The following is a 20,483-nucleotide window of genomic DNA, read 5'->3' on the forward strand; positions in this document are numbered from 1 at the left end:
TCTGTGTGGGGAGAGAGAACGAACGGGAGAAACAGAGAAGGAGAAAAGAAGGGTGTTTCCTCACTGAGCTGATCAAATAAAATCTGTTTTTATGTATTTTGCAAAATCCAACTATCCAGAATCCGCCCACATTGGACTAAATCACAACATTACAATTCCAAGGTTAATCACTTGTCTTTAAACACTAGGCTCGGAATACTCTTCATTGATCCATGCGGCATTAAATAAAGCTCAACACTGACCCACACCAGACCCTAAACCAATGTGCCTTTATTATGCTGCTTTAAGTGTGTGAATGGTGGCTGTTTGATTGGTAATTGGACTGAGATATAGCTGAACCTGTTCTTGGGGGACAGGAGCTTGTGTCATTGCACTGAAGAACAGATCTAGAGCTGGGAGTGCATGTCAGAGGTCCACACTCATCTGTAATACAGCATCATCTGAATACATCAGCCCTATTGTGAGTGAACAGACCAATGCTGTCCCCTTGAGTCTGACTATAACACTGCAGCCAGCTAAAGATCATGTGCTACAGACCTGCAGAATGAATGCTCAACACAAATAAATCAGCTCAATGTTTGTCCACTCTTTAAAATAACAAAGTTGGAACTACGAATGTTGAAAATGCACAAAGAAACCAAGGTTCCTCGTCTACGCCAACCTCATGATAGAAGATAATTTATGGATCATGCGCTTCTCCGTGAGAATTGTTCTTCATATTTTGTAGGTTGCTCTTGAGAAACCTGGGCTTCCATGCTTTTACAAAACCTCTGGCTAAAACACCTCTAGCAATAATATTGCTTTCTCCAGTGGAAAAATCTAGTCTGAATCAGGAGAGAAATATGCACAGATCATGCACTACTTCAGTCCAATACAGTTCTAAACAAACATGTCAGAGGACACCAGTAGATGCACTTTTTCACTGGAGGAGGTGTTATTACGATCGGTTTAAACGGTGGATTTGTTTCTTACAAACATGCAGTTTTCGCTTCACAACGTTTATCGGTCCACTGGAGTCCTGTGATGTTTTTATCAGCTGTTTGAACTCTTTCTGACGGCACCCATTCACTGCTATTCATTGTAATCCTAAAAAGTCATCTACATCTTAGATGGCCTGAGGATGGGTCAATTATAAGAATTTATGGGTGAACTATTCCTTTGAAGCAGATCAAAATTTCACAAAAATAGTGCAGTAGCGCCCCCTGCTGACCATACGTAATATACACAATACAACGATATATAATTACTCGTATTGCACATTTCAAATTGTAAAACGGGTTTTGTGTTGTAAGTGTCTAACTTACCTAGCATCAAAATGTTTTCTTCCGTTCCCACGTGCTGTTTGAGCAGATGGTCAAATTTAGTGAAGTCCCCGAACCACTCGAAGCTGTCCTCCGAGTGCAGTAGCGCCCCCTGCTGACCATACGTAATACACAATACAACGATATATAATTACTCGTATTGCACATTTCAAATTGTAAAACGGGTTTTGTGTTGTAAGTGTCTAACTTACCTAGCATCAAAATGTTTTCTTCCGTTCCCACGTGCTGTTTGAGCAGATGGTCAAATTTAGTGAAGTCCCCGAACCACTCGAAGCTGTCCTCCGTCCGGTACCGTTCATTCCAGTAATCCACATCCTTATATCTGGCATTAGAGTCCGGCAAACACTCCATCCTACTTTAAAACATAAACGAAAGTCCTTAGCTTGTAATTAAAATATGCATTACTGCCATAGCATCACTTGCTGTTGTGATGGTTTGTAACACAACGACAAGCCCAACTGTGTCTGGGTCAGATCTGTAAATGCTTTGCATAATGTTGATTGATCACACGAAACACTAATCTGGTTAAACGCTTTGAACCAACCAGGTCTCATAGTAAACTATCAAGTTAAAATCGGTATTTAGAGGCTCTTACCAAGTCAATGTCTTAATCAGTCTTACTGTGAATTATAACATGTGCATCTTAAACACCGAATAAGAATAGAGGAAACTACAAGAGGGTATTTTAAAGCAGATCTGTGGGTGTTCTACCCACATGAGTTTTTTTCATGCATTCTAACCTCGTGGTCATCATGACGCCAAGAGTGGGACTTTAATGCCGTGATGTCAAAATAAAAGTCTCATAAAACGCAAGAGGTTGTTTGCTTGACATTGGGAAATTAACCTCACATTGTTTATGTACACAAGTATATGTCTTATGTAGACATATTTATATTGATCATAATATTGCACAATTATGATTCTCGTCATACGATTATTGTTACTATGGTCATGGTTACTTGCCCAGTTTGATTATAGGTTGGCTTTCAACCACAATCAATAGCTCCGTTTTAATCAAACTACATCATCCTTTGGTTTCCTGTCTATTAAGACTATAATGTGCCTTTTAAAGCTTCATGACCGTCTTCTGTATTGAATAATTCATCTGCACCATTAACGGTTTGGTTTTCAGTCATTGTTATCCTGATGGTCCTGTACAATAAACTCGTGAAAACCCAAGAAGCTCGCCAAAACGCTGATACAACGTTCCAAAAATATTTTAAAACGACAGTGCCAGGCTAAAATAAAGTCAATGTTAAATTAAGGGTAGCCAGAGTAGCAAACATGACACTTAATACAGTAAACACAGAAAACAATTAAAGCTCTTTTATGAACTAAACAGCATATTATTCAGAACAACACCCATAAAAATAAAATATTTAAATGAGATGGTTAGGGGCGGAGAGTGGTAAATTCAGTACTTTTTAATAACAAAAAATTGCCATAAAAATACGGCATTTACTTATCCTTAAATGTGTCAGTAAATTCTATTGTAATTCAGAATTTGTACAACACATATTTTGTTTTTTTTGTTTCTTTTTTACAACATTATAGTTACAATTGCATGGGCTACGTTGTCTTTTTACCACATTACTCTATCTGATAGTTTTTTAATGTAGCATTTTCATGTTCTCTTGACTACATTTTAATTTAGAACGTTTCAATCCAACCCCTGGCGCTCTCTGCCATAGACATATAAATGTATTATGTCTATGCTCGCTGCTGATCAGTTGGGCGTGGCGTTTGTGAGTGGGCGGAGTCATGGCGTACTTCCTTTGGCGGGAGCTGTGCGAAATTCAAAGCCGCGGCTCAAACCGTTCAGTCCGGATTAGTTTTTCTGGTCAGGATTTTCTGCTGATCAGTTGGGCGTGGCGTTTGTGAGTGGGCGGAGTCATGGCGTACTTCCTTTTTGGCGGGAGCTGTGCGAAATTCAAAGCCGCGGCTCAAACCGTTCAGTCCGGATTAGTTTTTCTGGTCAGGATTTGGCCGGAATAAATTCGCCTTTTTTGTACGGTGAGTGTTTGGATATGTTATATTATATATTTAAACCGTAGGAAGTGTCGTGTACTAAGAGAAATTAAGCTTTTGTCTGTTTATAACGTTACTGTGGTTAGCGTAGCATGTTAGCTTGCCCTGACAAAAAAAAAACATGTTTTGCTTAAGTTTAATATTAACAGAAACGGGTTTTCCTTATTTTGTGATTGTGTAACCGAGATGATACATTTGTGTTAGACTAAAATACCTCTATAGATTTCGGTTGCCACAGTGATTTTCCCTACGGATCAGCATGTTTGTATTCACTAACTTTAACGTACTTGTTGTTTAGGCCTGCAGAGATGTCGTGGGATTTTATCCTACCAGTTTGTTCGGACGATCTCGTGAAGTCTGGTGCTGTTAACCAGTATGTGGTTCAAGATGTGCTGTCTATTAAACAGCTAAACTCTCATATCAACAGTAAGTACTGAGATCGTTTTAACTGTAGGCATTTCAGTATTGCCCCTCTTATCTGTACTGGTGTAAGTCCCCTTTTCTGCCTGTTTTGAAGGTTTTAAAGCAGCATTGAGAAGTCAAGGGCCCCTGTGCATCCTGGAGCATTTTGACACAGCATACAGTGTTTTGCAGTAAGTGTGGACACATTCTTATAAGGCACAAGTTATTCAGTTTGTTTGTTAAAATCGACACCTTTTTTTTATGCAACAGTAAAATGTGTGCATATAATGTAAAACACAAACTGCATACAATTTCCAAAGCCTTCGAACAAGTTAATGAAAAAAGTATTAAGTTATATAAATAAATATAGGAGAATCGAACATTAATTTAACAGCTGTTAAACTTTGTTATTGTTAAAGAAATAATATTCTGTGCTTTATTAAAAATCAACCATCATGCCTTTTGTCTAAGCACAATTTTCTAATTGTTTCTAGACATTGTCGCACAGTTGATGTGGCAGTAAAAGAAGACACGCTGGAGTTGCTGATACAAGGTTAGTATCTTATAGTCATACTTGCTTAACACCTACCCCCGGTTTCAAAGACAAGGCCTTAAAGGGATAGTTCACCCAAAAATGAAAATTTGATGTTTATCTGCTTACCCCCAGGGCATCCAAGATGTAGATGACTTTCTTCAGTAGAACACATTTGATGATTTTTAAGTCCAACCGTTGGAGTCCATCAGTCTTATAATGGATGGCAATGGTAAGTCTATAAGTGTAAAAAAACATGCACAGACAAATCCAAATTAAACCCTGTTGCTCGTGACGACACATTGATGTCCTAACACACGAAACGATCAGTTTGTGCCAGAAACCGAACAGTATTTATATAATTTTTTACCTCTAATACACCACTATGTCCAACTGTCTGTGCGCACGACTTCCTGTGCGTGAGGCGTATACACTCTCTGGCATGGTTTACGTTAATGGGTGTGTTGTCGCGGGAGGAGCAAACGACAGGCACAGTTTATTAACAGAAAATAAACGAAGTGTCCAGAAACAAGGGAATCAAATGTCCAAAATAAACAGGGGATCTGGTGTCCTCGTCGTGCTGCGGGGTTCGTGAAGGGAAGGGCAGTGGTTAGGAAGGAAGGGTCTAGGTAAGGGGCGGAGTCCGGCAGCTGCACGCGCTCTCCGGTCCGGGGTGCGAGGGGCGGCAGCTTCGTCCTCCTCTATGCCCACGGTGCTTGAAGGGACTAGACGGCCCAGCATTCTTTGCCCGACGGCCGTGTAATGGGTGCTGTTCTCGTCTGGACTGCGGGTCCGGCACTCTGGTGGCACGGGAGTCCCTCTACGCACCCCTCCTGGACCCACGAGGACACAGCGTGCATGCACGGGGAAGAGACCGATCCCCCGAGGAGAGGTGCGCTCTGCATTTAAACAGGCTCCATTCGGTTCAGGTGTTCCCCTTCACGCTGCCAGCCCTGGCTATTTCAGCGCCCCTCCTCTCTCACGCACCCACTCATGTCGGGAGCCTGGCGAAGGGCGGCGATTAAGGGACGGGGTGATGCTGATAATTAGGGGGTAGCAGCCGACTCGTCACAGTGTGTTGATATCCAGCCGAAGAGCAATCAACCATAACTTCAGGCGAGCAGGCTCAGAAGTCGGTTTGAACAATCCAGATAAGCGCAAGTAAGTACTGTTTTGATTAGCCGTCGTAGCTACAATGACTGTGCAAACAATGAGTGACGTATACGCGCGAGAGATCACTTCTGGCGCTTGCGTAAACTCGGAAACTACGCCAGAGCGCGTACACCTCATGCACCGGAAGCCGTGTGCGTGCTCAAAGCAGTTGGACATAGTGGTGTATTAGAGGTAAAAAATTATATAAATACTGTTCGGTTTCTGGCACAAACTGATCGTTTCGTGTGTTAGGACATCAATGTGTCGTCACGAGCCGCAGGGTTTAATTTGGATTTGTCTGTGCATGTTTTTTTTTTTACACTCATAAACTTTGTTACCATTGCCATGCATTATAAGACTGATGGACTCCAACTTAAAAATCATCAAATGTGTTCTACTGAAGAAACAACGTCACCTACATCTTGAATGCCCTGGGGGTAAGCAGATAAACATCAAATTTTCATTTTTGGCTGAACTATCCCTTTAAGCCTAGTCCTAGACTAAAGTCTGAGCTGTTTCAACTGAAAGAAACTTGCACTGACTGATCTTAAAATATATCCGTGTCTTTGTTTTATCAGACCAGTAATGTTTTTTTCTAAGGCACGTTTAAAAAAAAATTACTTAAATGTCCTAATTGAACTATGGCCTAATCCTGGCTTATGCTAAACACTGTCTGTGAAACCGGGCCCTTGTGTCATATTGCTTCTCGTTATGCCCAATGAATCAAAGCTACATTTCCCACAATGTTTCACAATGCTCTCTGTTTTCAGTGGTCAGGGGCCTGTCTGTTTCCCTGCCGACCCTTCTCCTGTCAGGCTCTCTGTCAGCCGTGGACCGCAAACAGCAGCTCAACGCCGTGAAGATGAGTGTTTTTCTTCTTTGCAAACTCACAGAAACACTTGAGAGTGACTCGTACAGGGAGACTATAGTCACGGCACCCAGCAAGGTACTACTGAATGTTATCAAGTTATTATTCAAAAGTGTTTATACTATTGCCCTGTGATGAGAACAAGGCAAATATGAGCGGATTGGCTGGGATTTTGTGTTCTCTTGCTTTCTGACTGGTGGGTAATCTTGGCAGAGCAGTGGAGATTGGCTGCGCTGCTGTAAGGGCCCACCCATATTAATGCTGGCTGTCAATCATAATACAATTCTCCTTTAGAAATGGATATTTGTGGATGATTTAGCAGCTTACAGTGCATGTGTGTTTTGAGTATGTCCCGAGTGTGTATAAATGTGTCGGTCAGCAAAGAGTCACATGTCCTAATGGGCCCACCAGCTGTGAATGTTTTCTTTGGTAATCTGAGGGCAACAATTGTTGCTTCTAAGATTGTTGGTTTTGTGTATACAGTATATTAAACTCTGTGTGTTTGTCTCAGGGTCGTAAGAAGGATAAAGCTGCCGGAAAAGGTCTCCTGCAGTGGGACAGTGAGAGAGAGACCGTTCTTCAGTGTTTGACTCAACTGCTGCAGCTGGACATTCGCACACTGTGGAGTCTGTCTCTAGTGGAGGAGGAGTTTGTTAGGTAAGACACTGTTTTTCCTTTTAACCTGTCACTGTGTGTTTAATCTTTTTAACTGTAATTTAACATTATGATCACAAATGCAGTTTCTACTGGTCCAACATTTGTTGATTTATGCAGTTGTGTGACATGCTGTTGCTATAAACTCCTGGAAAACCCCACCATAAACCACATGAAGAGCAAGTCCACCAGAGATGCCATCATTCATGTGCTAGGAATCATGGTGAAGAAATACAATCACATGTTGGGTAGGTTTATACTGTGTGTACACATCACACACCCGTAAGTAGGTTTGCAGTGGTATAGATGTTGAGCTGAGTTGTCCTGAATATTTTCTGTTTCCTGTACAGGAGCATGTGTGAAGGTGATTCAGCTCTTGCAGCACTTTGAGCAGCTGGCATCAGTATGTGCTCAAGCTGTGGCTTCCTGGAGCTCGGAGTATGGGGTCAAGGTCATCGTCGGAGAGATCATGAGGTGACACTTATTAAATTGAACTTGTGATATTTTGTTGGTATGACTGCATGTATTATGTAATATCTATCTGATATATCTGTGGTTACAAATAAAGAGAAAAAAAGATAACTTGCAAGTCTATATTAGGCCTGTCGCGATAAATAAGTCTATTCGCGATTATTTGATCTGACCGCGGTTGTCTGAAAGATTATTGTGCCTTTTATACGAGACAAGGGGGAGTCATACACCAAAAGAAACAGAAGAGCACCAGTTTGCTTTTCATGCACTGTATAGCCTATACAGGGCTCCAGACTCATTCTTCCCACTGGTCGCTCTTTTGCAGCTAACTTTCTCAGCTGGACGCACGAGCACATGATTTGGTCGCAACATTTTTATTTATTTTTTGCTTTTGGGATTATTCAGTGCATGCTGATGAACTTTTGTCATAGTTTGGTTATTTGGAAACGAAAGTGGTTAACATTCAACCCGTTCGTAATCATCAATAGTATTTGTGATTTTAAATTGTGAATGGGAGTTTCTTTCTCTTTTGCTGTGTTAAGCCGCGGGCTTCTGATGATTTCACTTTCGAATTCGCGATCTTGTCACTATTTTGCTTACATAGCCTACATCTACACACCTTTCATTTTTTAAAGACTAAAACAAAAGATGGATTCATTGTTATTCTTAATTAAAAAGCACAACAACAAACCAGTAAGAATGAATAAGATGAGGCATGGTACACACCACATGCTGTATTATATACCGACTAATAAATTACAGAACGTTTAGCAAACACTGAGGAATCAATCAAATAAGAGAGCCTCCATAGCGTAATGTGAGGTAAACAGCAAAGATACGTTTTTAAAAAAAAACTAACGATGACAGTGCTTGCATTTTGTTTTCCCCCCACAAGAATACCAGCATGTTCACCTTCTCTGGTTTAAGAAGCGGTCTTTTACTTGACATTCGCTTGAAAACCATCCATCGTTTCCTCAATATGCGCGTCATTTTTGCTGACGCGGTGAGTATAATCTCTAAGAGCTGTTTTGTTATGCTTTCAGTTTCGTTTGCCATTTGATATTTCTCATATGCAACAGAAATTGCAGCGCTTATGAGTTGGCCAATGCGGTGGTCGTGCCAGTACACAAGTTTAGTCGCACAGGCAGAAAAAAATGGTCGCAGTCTGGAGCCCTGCTATATCATCTGAAGCCATTCCATATCTTAATGTGAGGGACAGAATTTAGGTTTCCAGAAACTCATCTTCCTTCTGCTGCAGCTGTCAGTCATTCTCCGCTCAGCATTCAAACAGCACGTCAAATTCAGTTATGACAGTCAGCATGGTAAATCTCTCTCTCCAAAATTATATATTCCCATTATAATACTTAAGTTTAAGGAAGGAAGGAATTATCACAAACAGAAAGATTATCAGAAGCCTTTCTTTTTCTCATGATTTCTTATATTCTTGTTCATGAATGTATTTTGTAAGAATACAAATAATTAACAGAATAAACATGTTTAAATTGTATAATGTTCCCCAAAGATTTTTTTCCAAGATATTGTTTTTGCTGCTAAATTATACAGTCAGCTAGTTTAATTTCATAGCTTATATATTTTTATTCAAATGTAGTTTTTCTCTGTAATGAGGAAGTGAGTATTTAGTGGATTGCATTTAACAAAGGGTTTAAAAGAGTGACCATTAGTTCCACAAACACAGTAATGATATTCTGTAGTGGTGTAGGAAAAAAAAGAAGCGCTGGTGTTGGATCGGTATTGGCCAATTCTTAGAATTTGGAATACTCTATGTAATCTTATACTGCAAAATAATAACTCGAAAAGATTAAAAGATAACATCATAATTATTTACTGAACCCTTAAATTAATCAATTATATAATGAAAGCCATAAAAACTAATTAATCGGCATAATCGCCAAAGCACTAAAACAGACACTTAATCGCAATAACGTGACTATTTTTAGACAATTAATCGTCAGCCAAATTTCATAATCGTGACAGCCCTAGTCTATATTAATAAATGGGTATTTCCGGTGTAGCACCACTCATCAAATGATATTATTTTACTTGTAAGTGTATCATTTGAAGTTTGTTACTTAAGGTTATTAAATATTATCTTTTGGTTTGCCTCTATGAAAATAAATCAAATTTTCCATGTATTTACTGCTATATGTTTTCTAAATTACATTTTGGGGTTGTTTACAGCAAAATAAATATTTAGATTTTAATTTAACATTTTATTACAATAATATAACATTTTGATTATACTGCTCACCCATCATTTTCATACGTATCAAATCTCTACGTGTGTGTTTCAGAGAGATTGGTCAGAAGTCAAGTGAGGAACTAGCCAGAGAAGGTTCAGGTGTGAAGGCTTTCTCCAGCTTTTTGTCAGAACTCGGTACTCTGGTACCTGAAACCATGATCCCCAACATTAGTGTTCTCCTGACACACCTGGAGGGAGAGGTACAGTCACACGTTCTCTATCGCATCGCTTCTGTCTTTGAAATCTTGCCCAGTGATGAGACCAAGGCGAATATGAGCCTACTGAATTAGAGTCTGAGCTCTCCTGCTTTCCTATTGGCTGGTAATCTTGGCTGGGCAGTGAAGATTTGCTGTCTTGCTGTAAGGGCCTGCCTACATTCAACAAGCCCCTTTCTTTGACATTTCTATCCTTTGAAGAAATGGGGAAGAAAAAGGATGGAGCTTACATTTTGTGTGTGTGTGTGTGTGTGTGTGTGTGTGTGTGAAGGGTCACAGGTTGTGTCTCAGTTCTCTGCAGTAATTCTTTGGGCATTGAGCTCTCTCTATCTGGTAATCTGAGGGCAATCATTTAAAACAAAGCTTTGAGTTTTATAGCTTAACTCTTCTTTGTGTGTGCTCTGTTAACATGCTGTTTGTGTTTGGACAGAGTCCGAGTCTACGGGTGGCAGTGTGTGAGGTTCTCGGTGAGGTTCTTGTCCGGGTTTTGTCTGGTGATCAGCTGGATGATTCTGCTCGTTCAAGCCGAGATCGTTTCCTGGACACATTGCAGGAGCACATCCATGATGCCCACTCGCATGTCCGAGCACGTGTGTTACAGGTGTATGCACGTGTTGTCAACAGCAAGGTGTGTGGATTGTTTTTCCCCTTTTCTCTTCAACAGAAAATTAAGGGTTTTATTCTTGGGTGCTCTAAGATATAATCCTCCGCCTCCTTTCCAGGCCTTGCCCCTGTGCAGGTACACAGAAGTTATGGAGCTGACCGTTGGGCGTCTGGGTGACAAGTCTGTCCATGTGTGTAAGAGTGCTATCCAGCTGCTGGCTGCCTTCATCGCTCATAACCCATACAGCTGCAAGGTACAAACATGCTCATAACATCTGGTAGATGCACTACCATTCAAAACATTAACCTTTATTGACCCCAAACTTTTGAACACTAGTGTATTTATTCGTTTACATATATTAAATATACTTGCTTTTGTTTTCTCCATGTCAAGTTGAGCAGTGTGGACCTGACAAATCCGCTGGAAAAAGAGATGGCCAAATTAAAAGATATGAGAGACTCTCAAAAAGAGCAAGTTCCTGGTATGTTTCTTTCCTAATTGAATAGCTCCTTTTAGTCTCTAGCTCCAGTCTGCCTGGAGTCACTGGTGCTGCAGAAATTGATTCCAGCTATAAGATTTTAGCTTTGGGTTTGTAGTTGCAGTCATAACAGCAGCTGATCTTTGGGATGCAATGAAGCCTGAGTTGGAGATGACTGTGAAAGCACAACTAGAGCCTGGCAGTGAGGAAGAGGAGAATGAAGAAGAGGAGGAGACCGGGGGAGAGGAGGAGAGAAGCGACCGAGACACTGCTTTACAAATTGCACAGCTACTCCGGGAAAGCAAATACAGGTATATGTGAATTAACACACAAATATTCTCATACCCTTACTTCTGTTCACAGACATGCAATGTGTTTAATTGTTTGTAGGAAGGCAGTTGGTCTGTGCATACGGGCTCACTCACTATACCCAGAGTCATTGTTCTACTCAGATCTGGCTGACCTAAATGCAGAAACCCTCATCAAAACTCTTGCAACACTTTTCAAGGGTATGTTGCTTTGAATAGTCTTCTAAACTTCCACATTAAAGAGTCTTGCTCAGGCGCACTGTGGCACTAGTTCTTGGTCTCACCTGCCTAGATTAGATGACCGGTTTTCTAGTCCAAATAAAAACACGAGTTGTGTTTGTGTATCTCTCTTCTCTCAGGCCCAGAGCAGGAGACACCTCAGGCTGTGTCGAGCGACGCTCCACCCACCCCACAGAAAGAGGGTGGAGGGAATGATGGTAGAGAGAGTGAACTAAAGAAGCAGGAGATGTTGGTTCAATATTTGAAAGACACAGAGAGCTTCGCTCTTCAAGTGGAAAGAGCTATCGCTGTCATTAACAACATGCTGTACTGGAAAACCACTACAAGTAATTTCTATGAATTTAAATGACTGGCTGGATTATATTAAAGTTGGCATGAAATGAAAATTCTCCCTATTTTCTAAATGTGTTCATTTCATCCATTTACCTTTTAATCCAATCATCTGGTGAAAATACTTATGACACACGCCAGACTTCCCCAATCATTTAGTCCACTTAAACACCTCTCTTGCAATTGACTGCAAAGTCTCATTCAACTCTGCCTCAATCCGGTTAACGACCAGTGTTTAAAACCAAGTCTCTGCCATGCATTTTCTCCATTTTTGATCATTTGTTTTACTTTAATATAAACCACAATACAAAACAAAAGACTATGACTTTTAAATACAAAATACAAGGTTGGCAATGTGTAGTTTCCTCTGATCTCCCTCTCTCAGTTGTGCAGGAGGCAGTGCAGTTCTGTGTCACAGCGTTTGAGTTTAGTGTGGCCAACTCTGTGTGTGGGGTCAGAAAGATGCTGCCTCTTGTCTGGTCCACTGATGTCACAATCAAAGATGCCGTCATTCAGGCCTACAGACGCCTGTACCTCAACCCCCACGGTGACAACACCAGGTCTGCTAACATTTTGATTCAATCCTTAAGGCTAAAGGAACACAATTTGATATACTGTAGCTCAACTAGCATTTTGTGTTTGTCCATCAGGGCGAAGGCTCAGACTCTAGTGGATAATCTGTCGGATCTGACGATCGATGCTTCATTGGGGACCGTCCAGTGTCTGGAGGAGATTGTGAGTGTCTTTTGCCCTGCGTGTAAGCAGTCATGCCCATAATTTATTATTCTTTAACATTGTTTTTGTCTTGGTGCAGGTCCAGGAGTTTTTCAGCAGTGAGAGTGCCCTGCAGACTTCAGTGGTGCAGGTTTTGTGGGAGAGGTTCTCTGGTAGACGAGAGACTAAAGCACTTCACAGAAGAGCTGCAGTGCTATTGCTGGGCATGGCGGCACGGTGAGACACTCAACTCTTAATGCTTCTTAATGATTCTGTTGAACTGATTTAATGTCACAGCATAATAATAATTTTGCCCAATGATGAGACCAAGGCGAATGCGAGCTCGTTGGGTAAGAGTCTGAGCTCTTCTGTGCTCCTATTGGCTGGTAATCTTGGCTGGGCAGGGGAGATTTGCTGCTTTGCTGTAAGGGCCTGCCTACATTAAGCAAGTTCTTCCTATCAAGCTTTCCCTCAGAGAAATGCAGGAGAAATTTGGGAAGAATGAACAGTGTATGTGTGTGTGTGTATAGACGTGGACACGTCGAAACTCAGTTCTCTGTAATGTCCAATGAGCTGTGAGCTAGTTCTTCTGTAGTCTGAGGGCATTCTTGTCTTTATCATGCTGTTTAAGGCATGGTGTGCATTATTTCAATCTGTTACTTCATTTTGTGTGTGTTTAGTGCTGAGAGGGAGGTGGTTCTCAGTAATTTGGACACACTCTGCTCTGTCGCTCTGGGTGAGAAGGTTGCAGAAGATTATCTGCTGGCTCGGGACACACTCATCACCATTGCTAACATTACAGACCATGTGAGGGTATGTATTCACATTTTATGTATAAACTGCCAATTAAAGGTTTGGGGTCATTACGATTTTTTGTTATTTCTGAAAAGTCTCTTATGCTCACCAAGTCTGCATTTGTTTGATCAAAATGCAGCAAAAACAGTAATATTGTGAAATACTACTCCTTATTTAAAAAAAAAAAAATTCCTGTGATTTGAAAGCTGAATTTTGGCCAGCTATTAATTGCAGTCATCAGTGTCATATGGTCCTTCAGAAATCATTCATTCATTCATTCATTCAATCAATCAATCAATATGCTGGTTTGTATGCTCCAGCTATTAATTGCAGTCATCAGTGTCATATGGTCCTTCAGAAATCATTCATTCATTCATTCAATCAATCAATCAATATGCTGGTTTGTATGCTTTTGTGTGTCACAGCAATCCAAGGGTGTTCCCTTTAGGCTTCCTATGGACCACCATCTCTTCAGCAGTTTGTCCCAAGCCATTGCTGATGGTTTGTACTTTTTTAATTTATTTTATTTTTTTTTTTTTACCTATTTTTGCCATTGTTTACATCTCTTATTAGCTTTTGTGTTGAGTAATCTGATCACAAGTTTTTAATAAAATGCTGTACCAAAAATTGTAAAGGCTTTGCCACACTTTCCCCCCCCCCCAACACATACTTTTGTGAATTTTTTTTATTTTATTTTTTTTTTTTTGATTTTCTTTCTTTCCATGTGAGTAGATAGTCCTTCGTTGTTTAGGATCTGTTGGCTTTAATGCTACAAATGCAAATTGACTACATGTCCCTTAATACTTTTACATCTTCAAGATTCATGGAACTCCTTAATACTTCAATTGTGTTTTTTAAAATTTTTATTTTTTTATTATCACCCTGTCTGTGGATGCCAGGTGTAAACGTGGTCTCTCTTGTTCTGCTTTCCTTATCTGGTTTCTTTCATACGTTTCTGCTGTTGGGTAACGACTGTACCTTCATTTGAACAGGAGTAGTCCAGTCCGATCCCCACTGGCAGACCTTCATGGAACAGGCTGTCCGTCTCATCTACTTTTTGGCAGAGTCCCCTGACCAGCTGTGTTCCCGCCTCCTCCAGCGGTCTGCTCATCTCCTATTGGAACAAATCACAGAGGGTGGAGAGCCCAACCAATCACAACTGCAGGAAGGCGGGTCTCAGGGCTCTGAGGAGCAAGGTAATGTCAGCACAAGAGATGGAACTTTTTGCGTACTGCGTAATTGACATGAACTACTAAGAAAATGACTTGGAAAATATTCAAATAGAAAACATATATAGTGAAACATTACAATTTAAATCTTCACTATTCAAATTAATGCAGCTTGGTGAGCATAAGAGACTGAAGTTGTGTACACGTTTATGATCGCAAAGGTAAACTTCCTGTTCTTGTTCTAGTGAATTGCGTGAGCTTGGCCCAGGTGCTTTCACTGTGTGGAGCTGTGGCCTTCTGGCAGGTGTCTCACCTTGAGAGAAGTGTAAGTGCTGAGCTGCGGAGGAGAAGAGGAGAAAAGGAAGAGGAGGAGGAGAAGGAGAAGGCACCTGCCAACAAAAAGGTTAGTGAAGAGTTAGAAGACAGTCCACTGATCGGTTGTTACCTGTTTTCAATCACATTAAAGTGCTGCCCAATGCACACTGCTGACTTATTTATGTGTCATTTGCTAGGAGGCTAATGACAGTTGTGTGGAGGAGGAGCTCGGGCTAGTGGGCGCCTCAGCTGAGGACACTGAGGCGGAGATTATCCGCAAGATCTGTGAGACTGAGTTATTATCTGGTGAGCCCATCTAAAGAAACTGTTGGAATAAAGAGGACAAAGTCTTCATAAATATGCATCGTAATTTTATGTTTATTAACATGTTCTTACCTGATTCACAAAGCACTAAAGCACTGATCCCTGTTGCACTGTGGTCTATCTTTGCAGAAGGGAACATGTTGAGTGCCTTTTTGCCTTTGCTGGTGAAAGTTTGCAGCTCTCCTGGGAAATATTCCCACCCTCAGCTCACCACTGCTGCCTGCCTGGCTCTGTCTCAGTACATGATGATCAGGTATTTCTTCTATTGTTTTATATTACACTACTCTTCAAAAGTTTGGAGTCTGTAAGATGTTTCGGTTTATAGAAATGGTTTTTAAAGAAGCCTCTTACACTATCTCACAGAAGTGAGTACACCCCTCACATTTTATTATATCTTTTCATGTGACAACACTGAAGAAATGACACTTTCCTTCAATGTGAAGTAGTGAGTGTACAGCTTGTATAACAGTGTAAATTTGCTGTCCCCTCAAAATAACTCAACACACAGCCATTAATGTCTAAACCGCTGGCCACAAAAGTGAGTACACCCCTAAATGAAAATTTCCAAATTGGGCCTATAGTGTCAATATTTTGTGTGGCCACCATTATTTTCCAGCACTGCCTTAACCCTCTTGGGCATGGAGTTCACCAGAGCTTCACAGGTTGCCTCTGGAGTCTTCTTCCACTCCTCCATGACGCATCACGGAGCTGGTGGATGTTAGAGACCTTGTGCTCCTCCACCTTCCGTTTGAGGGTGTCCCACAGATGCTCAATAGGGTTTAGGTCTGGAGACACGCTTGGCCAATCCATCACCTTTACCCTCAGCTCATACGTCTATTTCCCAAACACAAACTCTGGATATGATGCTGAGCACGTGCACTCAACTTCTTTGGGCGACCATGGCGAGGCCTGTTCTGAGTGAAACCTGTCCTGTTAAACCGCTGTATGGTCTTGGCCACCATGCTGCAGCTCAGTTTCAGGGTCTTGGCAATCTTCTTATAGCCTACGCCATCTTTATGTAGAGCAACAATTCTTTTTTTCAGATCCTCAGAGTTCTTTGCCATGAGGTGCCATGTTGAACTTCCAGTGACCAGTATGAGAGAGCGAGTTAAACCAAATTTAACATACCTGCTCCACATTCACACCTGAGACCTTGTAACACTGATGAGTCACATGACACCGGGGAGAGAAAATGGCTAATTGGGCCCAATTTGGAAATTTTCATTTAGGGGTGTACTAGCTTTTGTGGCCAGTGGTTTAGACCTTAATGACTATGTGTTGAGGTATTTTGAGGGGACAGCAAATTTACACTGTTATACAAGCTGTACACTCACTACTTTACATTGTAGCAAAGTGTCATTTCTTCAGTGTTACATGAAAAGATATAATAAAATATTGACAAAAATGTGAAGGGTGTTCTCACTTCTGTGAGATACTGTATGCTGACCAAGGCTGTGCTTATTTCAAAGTGAAAGGTTGTTTACAATCTAATTGTAATCTAAACTTTTCTATTTGAATATATTTTAAAATGTAGTTTTTTTTTTTTCCCTGTGATGCAAAGCTGAATTTTCAGCAACCATTACTCCAGTCTTCAGTGACATGATGATCCTTTAGTAAATATTTTGATGATTATCCCCAAACTTTTGAATGGAAGGTTAAATACATTATAATATTCATATCATATTTGTTTCTTTAACCATGCAATATTAATATTCTGTCTCTTTCTCAGTCCTGCTGTTTGTAAAGACAATATCCGGCTGCTGTTCACTGTGCTGGAAAAATCTCCACTTCCTGTTGTCAGAGCCAACACAATTGTTGCTCTTGGTGACCTAACCGTCCGCTTTCCCAACATCCTGGAACCCTGGACGCCCAATCTTTACGCCAGGTAGCTCCCAATCACAAGGTCAAACAACCACTGGTCTAGGGATATTTAGCTAAATCAGTTGTCCTTGTTGACTATATTTCCTGCTAAATCTATTACAGTGCAATCACTTGAAAGTAAATCTCCATGACCTGCGTGCTTTCACATGGAGCAGCATTAACTACACAGAGCCATTGTTCACTGACGAGCTGCGCAAAAAATTGCGCGAATATGAACGTGGTCAGCCCTAGTACATGACCTCAATTATTTTTGGTAACGCAATCATTTGCACGTGCTTTTGAGTCTTGAGAACTCACTCGCGCGCTCATTTTCTGTGCACCCACAGATCGCGATAAGGAGAGTGACAACTTTCAATAGTTATTAAGGGAGTTTGCAAATGTGATATTGATTTAATACAACAGTTCAATAAACAAGTACTGCCTGGTTTTGCTCTTATTTTTTCAACGAAAATAGTTCCAAATATAGTAACAGCTCAGCCGCTGACATCTCTAAAAGCAAACACAGCAGCGTTTAATTCATTCAATGAAAGTGCGTCAGTCATCTAGTGAGTCAGTCATTCATGATCACCCATTCATAAAGACTCCGACTGTTCCTGAATGAATCAGCCGTTCGAACGAATCAATTGAATGAATGATTCAGTGATAAAATGAGTGACTTGCCGCCACCTGCTGGCGGATTTAGTTTCATTTTTAGAGTATAATTTCAGTTATTTAAATCATTTAATATTTCTGTATTCAATGTTATATTTAAAACATTAATCTCCACATGATTGTATGAATTTAATTGCACTCATGCCACCTCTGAGCCTCATTAAATGTCTGAAAATGTACCTACAAGCCACTTTTGTGTTCTTCTGTGCCAGCTCTGTAGTACAAATAAATATTTTTATTTATTAATTTTTCTATTTGTCTTATTCTACTTGTTGTTTTAAAAAGCTTATACATTTTTGAATTTGACTTGGATTAAAATGATGCCATTACAAAGGTAAAAAGAAAGTACCCCTGTAAGTCACTTTAAGGAGTCAAATGTCACCTCATATATTAGGAAGGATAATTTTTGATCAGAATTTGATTATTGATCAGAAGGGGCTCCTAAATTTTTTAAATTAGGAGGACAAGAGCTCCTAAAAAGAAAAGCAAGCATAGAGCCATGTCTAACAGTATATTAGATCCGTGCATTAGGTCTTAAAGAGACAGCAGCCTAAATAAACCTCTTGCTGCCTTTCATTATACAGTGAAGACTAACCAGTGTTATTTTACAGTTGAATAGATTATAGTTAGACCTAACTGAAAAAATTAAAGTACTGTTAATTTAATTTGTATCTTGTTTTTGTTTGTGCTATTGATTGTCATTAATTTATTTGTTCTTTTATTATTTACTTGTCTTTTTTTAGTTAAATTCTGAGTGCACATGATTCTTGGGTGGGGAGGGGAGGGGGCGTGGTCCATGGGAAATAGTCCTGGCACCACAGCTAGAAAAAATCCTAGGAAACACTGCATACATTTAATAAAATTAGAAAAAGGACATTACAAAGGTAAAAAGAAAATACCCCTGCAAGTCACTTTAAGGAGTCAAATGTCACCTCATATTAGGAAGGCTAATTTTTTATCAGAATTTATTATTGATCAGAAGGTGTTCCTAAATTTTTTTTTTAATTAGGAGTACAAGCATTCCTAATAACAAGAAAAAACTGTTCTTAAACTGGGTGTGTGACGGGTATGGCTGTAGAAAAATTCAGTCAAAAAATATATATTTTTTTGCTTTAACCCCTGCTCCTAAGATGAGATGCCCTGATTATAACTCTGCATAATGTTTTTTCAGGACAACGCCATTTACAACCTGCTGCCAGACATCATCAGCCGATTATCTGATCCTGAACGTGGAATGAAGGAGGAGGACTTCAACACCATTATGAAGTGAGAGATGATTTATGCTGCGGTTGCAGTTTAACTTTATTCTGCATGACAAGCCATAAATCACTTCGATTTAACTTTCTCTTTCAGACAACTCTTCTCCTACATCACTAAAGAGAGACAGACCGAGAGTTTAGTGGAGAAGCTCTGCCAGCGATTCAGAACCGCAAAGTGGGTATCGGACACAATTTGTTTTTCATTGGGCTACACAGTCTCCCAATGGAAACAGTGCTCTAAAAACGTCTTTCCCGTTCATCACCAAAACTAAAAGGTTTATCCTGGTTTAGGAAGATTTTTCTACTTCAAGCAAGTCCAAAGATGCAATTCTCCAAAATCAAATTTTAAAAAAGGGCAATGAGAGCTTTTTGTGGTGCACGGGAAAACATTACTAGAGCAACATTTATGAGACTGGGCTCCTTTATGACAGATGAGCAGGTCTCCGTCTCTCATGTGACATCTTCTCCCCTGTTCTCTCTGCAGGACTGAGCGTCAGTGGGCAGATCTGGCCGTCTCTCTGTCCTTGTTGTCGGTGTGCGAGCGAGGTTTCAAAAAGCTGCAGGAGTGCTGGGACTGTTACAGTGATAAACTCGCTGAGCCTGGAGTCTATCAGCCCCTCCTGTCCATTGCAGCCAAACTCCGTCGACGAGCCAAACCACAGTTTAAGGTACTACATTTCTGTATGTGTGGTTAGAAAACAGCGTATTGCATACAAGTGTGCGCACACAGCACTGATCAAGACTTAGTGACTGTTTATGCTAGTGTGTTGAAAGTAGCTGTGTTTGTTTAGGCGCAGGTTGAAGACTACGAGAAGCGCTTGACGGCTGTTCACACTAAAGGGCTGGAGAATGTGGAGAACGAGGAGAGAGAACAGCAGACTGGAGACGCACAAAGTCAAAACCTAAAAACGCCACAGCCACAGAAGAGCGTGCGCAAAAGCACACGAGGTGAAGAGATCGAGCAGATCAGACCTCAGAAAGAATTCTATTATATAAATTCATCTTGTGTATCTCTGTATCCTTCAGGACGTAGTAAACCGAAGTTACATGACAGCGACCTTGTAACCCCAAGAAAATCTCGCTCTCGTCCCAAACCTGCCATCACCTTTACCAGTGATGAAGAAGAGGAAGAAGGTCAGTCACTTTCACATGATTATCAATTGTAGTTCTCATTTATGCCATGTTAATTGTGCAGTAAAGTGCTTTAACATGCTTCATTTTGATTTTTTTCAGATGCTGTCATGGCTGAGAGTGAGACGCCTAAAGTGACGACACCCATTGCCCGCACGCGACGCACTCGTCTCAGACACTGAGCACTCTTTTTTTTCCAGTATATCCTTTTTTTTTTACTTTTTTTTTTTTAATACCTCTAATAGTAATTTGGTTTTAGAAAGATGATGTCTGTGACTGTCATTTATAAATGTTTTAGTTGCCATCAATATGGTATGTGTTTTTATTTTTTAATTAAACGTTTTTAAACCAGGAAAGTAATGGCTGTTTTTGTTGTTGCA

At 40.5% G+C, this 20,483-nt stretch overlaps 2 protein-coding genes across 6 annotated transcripts in view; one reads left to right on the forward strand and one right to left on the reverse strand.

The window, feature by feature from the left end:
- LOC107600061 (endothelin-converting enzyme 2-like) overlaps positions 1 to 2,120 on the reverse strand; it is a 75,662-nt gene extending 73,542 nt beyond the window's left edge. Inside the window, exons 1-3 of one of the 5 annotated variants that reach the window (XM_016291828.1) lie at positions 2,063 to 2,120; positions 1,588 to 1,677; positions 1,305 to 1,378 (exon numbers count right to left, since the gene is read on the reverse strand). In XM_016291828.1, coding sequence (XP_016147314.1) covers positions 1,305 to 1,378; positions 1,588 to 1,677; positions 2,063 to 2,076 — 178 coding nt within the window. In that variant the 5' untranslated portion in view covers positions 2,077 to 2,120. Of the gene's footprint in view, positions 1 to 1,304; positions 1,379 to 1,587; positions 1,678 to 1,917 lie in introns of all 5 variants that reach the window. The other 4 variants (XM_016291829.1, XM_016291831.1, XM_016291833.1 and 1 more) reach the window with 4 other exon arrangements.
- Positions 2,121 to 3,261: 1,141 nt separating this feature from the next.
- Positions 3,262 to 20,422, forward strand: LOC107600104 (condensin complex subunit 1-like). The gene is made up of 32 exons (XM_016291895.1): positions 3,262 to 3,335; positions 3,649 to 3,776; positions 3,868 to 3,943; positions 4,247 to 4,305; positions 6,207 to 6,382; positions 6,816 to 6,961; positions 7,079 to 7,206; positions 7,309 to 7,432; positions 9,742 to 9,889; positions 10,335 to 10,532; positions 10,627 to 10,761; positions 10,902 to 10,989; positions 11,105 to 11,297; positions 11,377 to 11,495; positions 11,654 to 11,860; positions 12,250 to 12,424; positions 12,515 to 12,599; positions 12,679 to 12,815; positions 13,259 to 13,391; positions 13,799 to 13,874; positions 14,366 to 14,569; positions 14,788 to 14,945; positions 15,055 to 15,163; positions 15,311 to 15,434; positions 16,911 to 17,066; positions 17,465 to 17,486; positions 18,885 to 18,979; positions 19,067 to 19,147; positions 19,457 to 19,640; positions 19,764 to 19,920; positions 19,999 to 20,106; positions 20,206 to 20,422. Exons 2-32 carry the CDS (start codon positions 3,659 to 3,661, stop codon positions 20,283 to 20,285), a joined length of 3,999 nt encoding a protein of 1,332 aa, XP_016147381.1. The 5' UTR covers positions 3,262 to 3,335; positions 3,649 to 3,658; the 3' UTR covers positions 20,286 to 20,422.
- The last annotated feature ends 61 nt before the right edge of the window (positions 20,423 to 20,483 follow it).

Source organism: Sinocyclocheilus grahami, unplaced genomic scaffold (assembly GCF_001515645.1).
Source record: "Sinocyclocheilus grahami isolate Dianchi unplaced genomic scaffold, SAMN03320097.WGS_v1.1 scaffold277.1, whole genome shotgun sequence".
Classification (NCBI taxonomy): Eukaryota; Metazoa; Chordata; class Actinopteri; order Cypriniformes; family Cyprinidae; genus Sinocyclocheilus; species Sinocyclocheilus grahami.

Coding starts and splice junctions, on each gene's coding strand:
- LOC107600104 (XM_016291895.1), top strand. CDS start 3,659: ATGTCGTGGGATTTTATCCTACCAGTTTGTTCGGACGATCTCGTGAAG. Junction 12,600..12,678: donor TCCAGTGTCTGGAGGAGATT/GTGAGTGTCTTT, acceptor GTCTTGGTGCAG/GTCCAGGAGTTTTTCAGCAG. Junction 19,641..19,763: donor GAGCCAAACCACAGTTTAAG/GTACTACATTTC, acceptor GTGTTTGTTTAG/GCGCAGGTTGAAGACTACGA.